This window comes from Fulmarus glacialis, unplaced genomic scaffold (genome assembly GCF_000690835.1).
Source record: "Fulmarus glacialis isolate BGI_N327 unplaced genomic scaffold, ASM69083v1 scaffold796, whole genome shotgun sequence".
NCBI classification, from domain to species: Eukaryota; Metazoa; Chordata; class Aves; order Procellariiformes; family Procellariidae; genus Fulmarus; species Fulmarus glacialis.
Genome location: NW_009218488.1, coordinates 51,407 through 61,242, shown reverse-complemented (window position 1 = coordinate 61,242; position 9,836 = coordinate 51,407). Strand labels below are relative to the sequence as shown.

At 40.4% G+C, this 9,836-nt stretch overlaps 1 protein-coding gene across 1 annotated transcript in view; it reads left to right on the top strand.

Annotated features, from left to right (window-relative positions):
* The first annotated feature begins 4,103 nt into the window (after positions 1 to 4,103).
* ERGIC1 (endoplasmic reticulum-golgi intermediate compartment (ERGIC) 1) overlaps positions 4,104 to 9,836 on the top strand; it is a 53,023-nt gene continuing 47,290 nt past the window's right edge. Inside the window, exon 1 of the mRNA XM_009580044.1 lies at positions 4,104 to 4,119. Coding sequence (XP_009578339.1) covers positions 4,104 to 4,119 — 16 coding nt within the window. The remainder of the gene's footprint in view (positions 4,120 to 9,836) is intronic.

Sequence of the window (9,836 nt, the reverse complement as noted above, 5' to 3'; positions counted from 1 at the left end):
GTAGGACCATCATGAACCATACATCTGCACCCCTTTGAGATGATGGGAGGAAATGGTGATGTTGCAGTTTTTTAGTTCTCCCAAACAAAAGTTGTGTATTGTATTTTTGCTGTAATTCTAAATCAGGCCTCTCATTTATACAGGCTAACAGGATCTTGTATGTGATCCATGGGGCACTATTGAACATGGAGGCAGTTGCTTCTGAATGAAAACTTGCTGAAGCTGGAAACAGCATCTGCTGGATCATGTGGGATCCGGGGCCCAGAGCCCTGTTTCTGGTTTTGTGTAAAATTTGGTAGAAAAAATCTTCTCAGCTTTGGAGCCATTCTGCCAGCTGCAAATCCCATTGCCGTCTATTTTCAGACTTGTACAATACGTGAACAATAAGGAATCCTGGGTTGTGGCTGTCACTTTGTAATAGCAGATAAAGAAAATGTTATTTCAGATATCTTCGAAAATGTAATTTTTGTTGGATCTCAGAATGTGCATGTGGAAACACTGGCTCACCAAGAGTAATCATCTTAAGAGACAGCACTAGTGCTTCACTTTGGAATGGAACAAAGACATTAAGTAAAGGCCGAGTTGCAGAGTTTGTGTTAATGAGTTACAAAAACTCATAGAGGCATCAGTTCAGATCTGCATTTTCAAGATTCACAACTGCAAATAACTACTTTGTCATTCAGATTGGAGGGTTAGAAATAGATACTCCAAAGCACCTTCTCAAATAATGTAAGCTTACTGAAGTTCAGCTTTTCTGCAAAGATGAATTTTTAAAAGACTGTGGTTGATAACAAGAACTTTAAAGGTACAGAGAAACTATTGTCATGCACAACAAACCACTTTCCTGTTTTAGAAGCATGAACAGAGTTCAGGACCAAAATTTTTGCAAAGGTTAGAGACTATCTTTTAGCTGTTGTGGTTTTTGTTCATTGTGCAGTGAGTGGAACAAAATCTACTGAGGTTGGAAAATTTTACTGTTGTAGGTAAAATATGATGCATACATTAAAAAAATGTACAGTTACTTCCTGACAGCTGTAGAACATACAATACAATACTCTTAGAGAAATAAGGTTACCACCTGTAGTAAATTTCTGAATGAAGAGGTGATGTTTTTCATGATGTAAAATGCAAGGTTTTTCAGAGATTTCAACTGGATGTTTTCTTTGGCAGGTACAGTTTGGCACCCTGTCTTTAGCACACTCTTTAAAGTGAGTGTTATGCCTATGTACGATTAGAGGGATGGATTGTTATGAAACTTTTAAAATTGCCCCTATGTATCTTCTAGAGTCCAAAATTCAGAGGTTCCAGGTGGAGAGGCATTGTGTTCTTCTAGAGGCCACAGATTTCACAGGTCTGTGTTGCTAATGCGTCTGAACAAATCACTGTCCTTAACTGCTCTGCTAGGGCATTTGGGAAGGCAAGTTCTTTTTTTGTTGTATCCTCCCTTCACTTAGAGCTTTTAGTTTTGATATTTTAGAGTGGCAGGACATTGACAGCTAACATCAGTTGTAGAGAGGGGCATAGTAGACCAGCTAGAAGTTTGGGACTCGAGCTCTGTTTCCACACAAAATAGCTCTAAGAGGAATAGGTTGCCACAGTCTCATCTGGAGAAAATAGAGACACAAATGACAAGTAATGAAAACAGCCCATGACCAAAAAGTCCCTGTTCTTCACCAACTAAAAGTCAAAGAAAGCATTTCCATCCAGGTGACTAAATCTCTTTCCTATCTCCTAGACTTATGGGTTCATATTTTGGGCAGACTGAACAACCCAAAGTGCTTGAACATGTTCCTTGAAGTTGTCTCCAGTGGGTTAGAGTCTGAGGCGTATTGGTATGCGATATGGAAGTAGCTTGTTTTGTTACTTGTACTTTTTTGTACTGTACTTTTTTTTTTCTGTAGGACTTCTGTTTTCTTGGCTTATCAATGGTTGCCTCTGCTAATATAAAATGCATTCAATTTGTAAATAAAACAATATTTTCACAGTAAAGTAATTTCAAGTGAATAATAATCATTCTGTCCTAAGTATCTTTAGGGTTTTAATAATACTTAGTACTTACCTAATGCTTTTCATTTTTCAAAGCATTTCATTCGCACTAATCTCTACAGTCCTGCTGTGATGTTGGTAAGGAACCAAGTTTTCAGCTTCCAGATTGGAGCCTTCAGTACAGGTCTGTTCAGTGCATGTCACGAGACACCAGCCCTCCTACAGAACTACTAAATCAGTTTTCTGGAAGGCCTGGTTCTTTCTTATTTTTTAAAACCTATTTGGCTGCAAGAGAGAGACAGATTTTTCCTTGTTGCCTCTCCACCTGGTATGTTAGAACTTGTGTCAGCAAAGCAGCTTCATACGTATTTGATTGGGGATTTTGAGTTATATCACTGGAGCTGAAAGGGTATTTCCCCCTTGAGCCTTTAAGATCCAGTGTCACCTGCATACTTGCAGCATCTGTGGATGGTTAAAATCATAATTAGATTAAACTGTAAGCCTGGGTCATCTTGAATGGTGATTGTGGGCCAGAAGATTTCTTGCACATGTGATCCAGTTAGCAGAGAGGCTTAGCTTCAGCAGCGAATGTCAGTGCTGGACTTTATACTGCTCTGGTGTTGAGAATTACAGAAGTAAAAATGAAGTGACTCCTGTGCACTGGACATGGATATGGTAGAGAGAAATGTTGCTGCAAGTTCTCTTGAATTTGTTGGCTTTTCTTGGCATCTGCCTATTTGCATGAAAGAGTTACTGATGGCTTTGTAGCAGATACTGAAACTTCGGAACTATTTTGGTAGCTTTAACTGATTAGACTGAGAAAAACTAAAATAGACTGCTCTGAAATCAAGTTTTTGTTCTAATTGTGGGCAATTCTCAGTTGTGCACTGGCCACTTTTTTGGCATAGAGTGGCAAATATCCGTGAATCCTTATTTTTATATTTAACTGAGAAATTCAGAATTTATTTCCCACGATTAATCATTGTGATGTTTTCATTAGGGTGGTTTTTTTGTTTGGTTGTTTTTTTGTTGTTGTTTTTTATGGCTTGATAACCTGAATGAAGTAACAGTATGTTATGCCTGGATTTTGGAGGTCATGGGAAAGTAGCCAGACTTAGAAGGGATTTAAATTTAAATGCTGATTTAGAGTGGAAGTTCTTTGCAGCAAAGACTCTTATTCCATCTGCACAGTACAATGGGCCCCCATAGTCAGCTGTTCTTTAGCACATCTGTGATAAATGATACTTTTTGTGTGGGTATTCTCATTCAGATATAAACAACATTTTTGTTGCGTTGGGACACAGACGGGTCTTTTTTAAATCAAATTGTCCAGGCTTAACCAAAGCTGACGCACTTCCAACCTTGTTGCTTTTAGGAGAGGCAGTATGTTTGGTTTTAATTTAGACCTAAGAGTTGTGATGGCTAATAGGCAAACTGATGCTCAAGACACCTGACCTGGCACAGCTGCGAAACGAGTGATACAGACTGCTTCAGCAACATCAGGGAGGTCTGTTTGTCTGCCTTCGATTCCCGACCAGATTAGTGAGGGCAAACCAGTAGATTGTAGGCGATTTGGAGTCTTAGGAGAAAAATCTCTTCCAGACTAACCAACCCCTTGGACAACAATTTCTCATTCACTTGTGAGCCTAAGCTTTATTTTAGTCTTCGTGCTTAAGAAAAGAAGGAACAAAGCTGCCTTTGGTAATCCTACCATTTTTCTTTCAACAGGTTTGTGAAGGTCACAACTTAAAATCTTTCTGCAACCCCTCAAATCGCACTTAAACTTGTATTGGATTTGTTCGGCCTGTACTTGAACGTTTGCCAATTGTTAAGCAGAAATGGTGACTACGCGGTGTTTTGGTACTGCCTAATAAATATCAAATGTTAGTGGAAATGTACATATTTGCTCAGGAGTTTTAGTTTGGAATCTCTTTGTGAAATCTCAACCAGCTCCGCATTTCTCATCGGATCGTGGTGCTCTGTACTCCATCCACCTCCTTGCTCTTTCCCAGCACGTTGTCTAACTAGCTGCATTAACACACACTAGTTCATTGGCAAAATTAGTCGCTGAACTTACTTTACAAATGAGCTCACGATGCCTCTCCTGTAGACGGTACATGGCGGTGATAGCAGGTAGGTGCGTTCTTGGCTGAAACAGTGTGGGGAGAACACGAGAGAAGGATAAACAGCTAAGGCCGGCTGGTACTGCTTCTCCTGATTGAATGAGTTGTGCCTGCTGGTTTGTGTGTAGCAATGGCATATCAGAAAGGTTTGCATGTGTCGTGTACGAAGCTCTGCATGGTCACGCTCACTTCCACAGCCATAGGCATTGCCACTTGTACAATGATTTCGTTCAAAATCTTAAATCCTGTATGTGATTGAGCTGGTACCCGTCGCTTCCTAAATTGTCTACATTTATAACTAGTGGCTGTAACGTTGTTCTGTGTTGGTTAGATAGTTGCCTCTCTACACTTTGAAGGGACCTGCACTTTTTCTCTCTAGCTACTGAAGCGATAGCTTACCGCTTCAGAGCGCCTGGTAACTCTGCAGGCGGATTTTCATCTTGAACTGCAGCCACATCTGGCAAGCATGTTCCACTTCACATTGTGCAATGTCGCTGGTAAACAAGCCTTCCGAGTGGTATTGCTGCCACCTTACGTAATTACCAAAGTTGATTTTGGTGCCAGGCAGTACCATGACTAACTTTGTTTCAACAATAGCCCTTTGAGGGCACCTGAGAAATTATTCTGCAGTCACAGCAGTCAGATGGGCAAGTAGAGTTGTACAGACAAAGTCTATTGATGTTTATGCCACAAATAACTGATTATGCATGGAGGGCACATGTGTAAATATTTCTTCCTAAGTCTCCCTAATGCATTATTTTTCTTGAAATATAGTTGGAGTAGAAAACTTTTCCTGAGTAAGTACAGAAGTATTAAGATCTGGCTTTATAGGAAAGTTTTGTATTGTTCCTTCTGAACTTTAACTGTCCTCCTTTGTTCCCCCGTTGATGACACAGATGCTTTCTTCATGCCATCATAGTTCATTGCTGTGAAAATGACTGAATCACACTGTAAACAGAGTTGAAGCAATACCACCAGCGTGGAGTGAGAAGCTGTGGAAGTTGTTGAGCTTGTATTTTGAAGTGTGCATGTGTATTTTTTAGGCATGTAATTCAAATGGTGGAGGTGGTGAGAAAAAAATAGTCTTGCAATGAAAGAAGAAATAGTAGAATCATCTGGGGTTTTTGCCTTCTATCCAAGCACAAGCCCTGAAGTGTTGTCTAGGTATTCCTGTACTGATACAGCTGCCCCCAAAATGGAAAACTTGTTCTGCCAAAAATTTATTAACCACAGTTTTGCCATAGTCTACAAAATCTTCCTTATACTGAAATGTGGAGTACGTACAAGTAGGGACAAGCAATTAGATAGATGGACAGTGTGATTGGCTGCGTTTGAATTGCGTGTGTTTGGATGTTTGCTTTTTTTGTTTGGTTGGTTTTTAAGGATGTTTCCAAATGAGATGTGTCTAGCTTAATCCAGAGAAGCCAGAAAGATTGGCATTTAATAGAAGAGCCTTCAAAATGCTATGTTAATATAGACAAGGCATGTATTACTACTAACTGGATTTCAGGCAGTAATGGCTGCTTAGTATTTAACAGTCATATCCTAAGGCAGATCACTTGCCTCCCTAATTGCTGTCCATTTCTGTAGACCACTGTGTGCTGTGAATAAAACAAGGTTGGAGAGCCTGCTAAAACACCAGTACAGCCGGTAATGTAAATATGACTGTGTGTTTTCTGATAAAGGTGAAGTCTCAGAGCGTCACTCGGATTCCACGTCACTCTAAATCAAGTGTGACCCTACTGAACAAAATCTGAATCTGGCTGCTGCATTATAACAAGTGATATCTGGACTAACAAACGCTGGTAAACGTCGTCCCCAACTACAAGCTCCACCTCTATCTTGGGTCTGTATCAGCCACGTTTTTGTAGTGGGGTAGCATGTTACGGATGTTTCTTGGAAACCAAGTCAAAACCAGGAACTTCACTTGGAAGCTAGATAATACATTTGATTTGTACTTGCTTCTAGGTAATACAGTTATATGCAACTAAAAAATAGGATTGAGTTATAAAAGCACGTACAGAAATTCTCGTCTCCTTAGATTGGAATATAAATAGGAGAACCTGAGCTGGTCACTGCATGTTTATTGATATTGTTAGGTTAGATAGTGAAAAAGTACAATATATTTTAATCCCTGCTGGATGCTCTGGGTAAGGGTATGGTTTTTGCCCCTATATCTTGTGTATTAAGAATGGCTTTTGTCCTATAGAAATTGCTTTGGAGGAGAAGGAAGACTTTGTGTTGTGCTTGTATACAGCAGTGAAGGCCATTGTCTACTCCCTCAAGTCAGGGTTGTGCTATTCTTAACTCTTTTCAGCCTCAGGCAAATAGCAATCCCTTTCTGAGCCTCAGTTACTGATTTGTTTTGAGGGGACCTTACTTTGTTCGCTCACTTTGCAGAGCAGTGGCTGAACAGTTTTTCCTTGGAGTGATTTTCTTGGCCTGGTCCAGCATGAGATGGTGAGCCTAGCAGAAGTCCAGGAGTTTCCCTTATTGATGTAGAGAAATCTCTCTGTCATGCAGTAGGGTATGGATTTGCCTGTGTGCTTTTGAGGAAGCCTTATAAAGATGGAGCTATTTTCTTCACCCCCCTCCTTTTTTTTTTTTCTTCTCCAGATGTTATATTTGTTCATGCTATTTTGTACAAATCTCTGATTTGTTTGCTGTCGTAATGCAGCTGGGACTTAAACCTTTCAGAAAGCAGCATCCACAAATAAAATTTACACGGTTCTGATGCTAAATTAATCTTACCAGATCTTGTTTCAATGTGTTCAGCAGTACAAGGCAGCAGCAGTCTTAATGTTTTGTGATTCCTAGAAGCTATGGGAAAGACTGGTACAACTCTTTTTTTCCATAGCTGTGTCCTGGTTTTGCTCTGAGTTGTGTGTAGGTAATTTCTTGGAAATCGCAGTCCAAGTTTGAATTTTGTTAAGTGTCTGCTGGAGATCAGGACTTTGTGTCTGTCAAGAGGGGTAAGGAGTTGGCTACTGAGGCCAGTAGCACTGGCAATACTGGGAACCAGCAGCTGTGGGCAGCGAGATGGAGCCGGAGGCACATGGCAGGAGGTAGAGGAACCCTGAGCTGGCAGGTCTCGAATTGGGAAAGGGAGAGACATTCAGGACTGGGGGGCTTACAAAGGAGGGAATGGGTGAGGGACGGTGCTGGAGGAAGTGTCTGGGGGATGCGATGGTGGGAGGCACTGGGATGTGCTGGGGAGCTGCGAGAGCAAGAATCTCTGAGCTTAAGGGGGATGAAGGCTCCGTGACAGGAAGAGTTACAGTCTACTTATGACATTCAAGTATCTGAACAATTTACTTAGTTTGGGGAGCAGCCATATATGTTTAATCCTGTTCCCTGTTCTCTCTGCCTCCATTCTCTCTTTCTGATCTCCAGAATACGGTACTACCATTCAGAAATACAATTGCTCTTGTTTACAGTCCAGTGAAGGGCTGGATCCCTTTAAATACCAGTCCCCTTACTTGAACATTTTTTCTTCATGACACTTTTCTCCTATTTTGATGAAGCACAGTATAGTTTGCTCACTTTATTAAAAATACATTTCTCTTCCATCCTTCATTTTGACACCGGCTTCACTGCCTAAAAGGAAGTAAAATGCTTGCTGGCAAGGCTCCACCATTGAGTATTTGAGATTATAAATACTTTCCTCCTCCTAATTACCTTTGAAATATGTTTGAGCCTATCGTTTTATTTTGAAAAAAAATGTGATGTACCACTTCCTCTCTTCCATTCTTCAGTGCCACCTGAAATAGTTTTCACTTTTGGTGTATTTCACCAATAGCACTTGCTGTGTATTCCTGGGCAATAGAGAACAAGCTTCTTACTCGCTGAAAGAATAAAAGCACAAAATTTAGAACACCGTTGACAAAAAGGTGTTATGCAGGACAGCACAATGGAGTCGGGGAAGCTGGCAGAAGAGAGAAAACAGGAGAACTAGCTCCTTGGAAAGAAATCAATTTAAATGGCAGAATGTATTCATTTTTTGTGACCTCTTTCTGCAAGTGTTGTGGGGATTCATAGTCTTTTGTCCTAGACATAAATGTGTGTGGGGGTTTTTTTTCCCCCTATAGAAATGCTGTACCTGTTAAGTAACTAGCAGACCAGATGACATAATGCTGCAGAGGCTGATGCCTCCGACATTCTCTCAGCCCCTTTCCCTAAATGTCCAGTTACCCAAAGGCTGGATTATATAATTAATGACAGTCCTCCTGGCTAACCTTGTTTTCTTGTTCTCAGTACTCCTCCTTGTTTCAGAAACTTCCTCTGTTAGTTTCATTATGTTCTTGGAACTAGAATTAAGAGGGAGGAGCTGGCTGGCAAGGAAACCTATTCCTGCATTTCACTCCTGGGCTTAAAAGTGTGGAGAGTCAGAAAGTCAAAAAAAAATATTATTTGGAGGATCATGCTTCGAAAACTGGTGTGATGTTGTGAGTGACAAGTCAGTCATACAGAATTTGAAAATTGCAGTCTTCACCTGCTTGCAGTACAGATAAACTAGTTTAAATCCACATTAGCCCCTCCATCTCCTTGTCTGGTTTTTCGCATATCAGAGCTTGCTCGAAGTAGTTCTGGATTAAAGAGTTTCCAATGTAATTTTGAAGCCTTGAGAGTTTATCCATTAAAGCTCAACTTCAGCAGTATGTGTGTTAATACCCTATTGTGTGTAAATGAGGACTAGCTGATTACTTAATGATGTTTGTATACTATCTGCTGTTACGCAGGTGTTAATCTTATAAAATGTGTTAATAACTGCTTGGTATTTGCAAGTATCGGCTTATTAGTCCTGCTTTGAATCTTTATTTGCATCTCGAACTCACATTCAGGGCCAAGCTTTGGTAGCTGGGTATTCAATGTTTACTTTCTGTGTGAAACTTAGATTAACAGAATCACCTTATTTTACTTTCCACATGCTTCGAAGTTTGTGTCCCAATTCACAAAACCATTTCTGATCAAGATTGTTCGTAAACATGCACTCTAGGCACAACCCTCATACTGAACCAAGGCTTAGCTCTTGCAGTACACATCCAGTTGTTTTCATAAGTACATCTTCCTGGAGCTTTCCTTGTACAGACCTTCAAAAAGTTGGAACTTTGATTGGAAATTCTTCATATTTCTTCAGTTTTTCAATTGTAGATTTCAATGTGCTTGATGAAAAGTGGGCAAATGTCACCAGGTGCCACTCTACAAAATGAAAAAGCTGAAGAAGAAAGATTTAATTGACTGGAACAGAAATTACGCAGTGAGTCAGTGCTGGGAGCAGAACAGAATTCAGGTCTGTTGGCTCCCACTGCTGCATCCCATCCGTGGGATCGCAGCGTGGCTGTCCCAGAAGCTCTCCTGAGCTGCACTCTGCACATTATGTTCTCATCTGCTATCAGACAGGAAACATAGAAATTGCATTTAAATAAAGAATTAACAATTGCAAAATGATGTGCTCAGAGTCAGTAGTTCCTATTTTCTTCCCCTGCTGCTGACTTCTTGCCATTGTTTTCCCACCCTGTAAAACAGGGTAATAAATTTCACCTGCTTTGTTGGAAGAAGAGTTATTACTTTTTGTCTGTGCTGGATTGTGTAGGAGCTAAGTGTTCTTGCAGAGTTGTCAGAGCACGCGCTTGCCTTTGAATGGGAAGAAAAGCAGCATGATCTAAAGAAAGGATTTCAGAAGGAAATCTTGAACTAATATTTCTCCATAAAAATAGAAAATTTAGG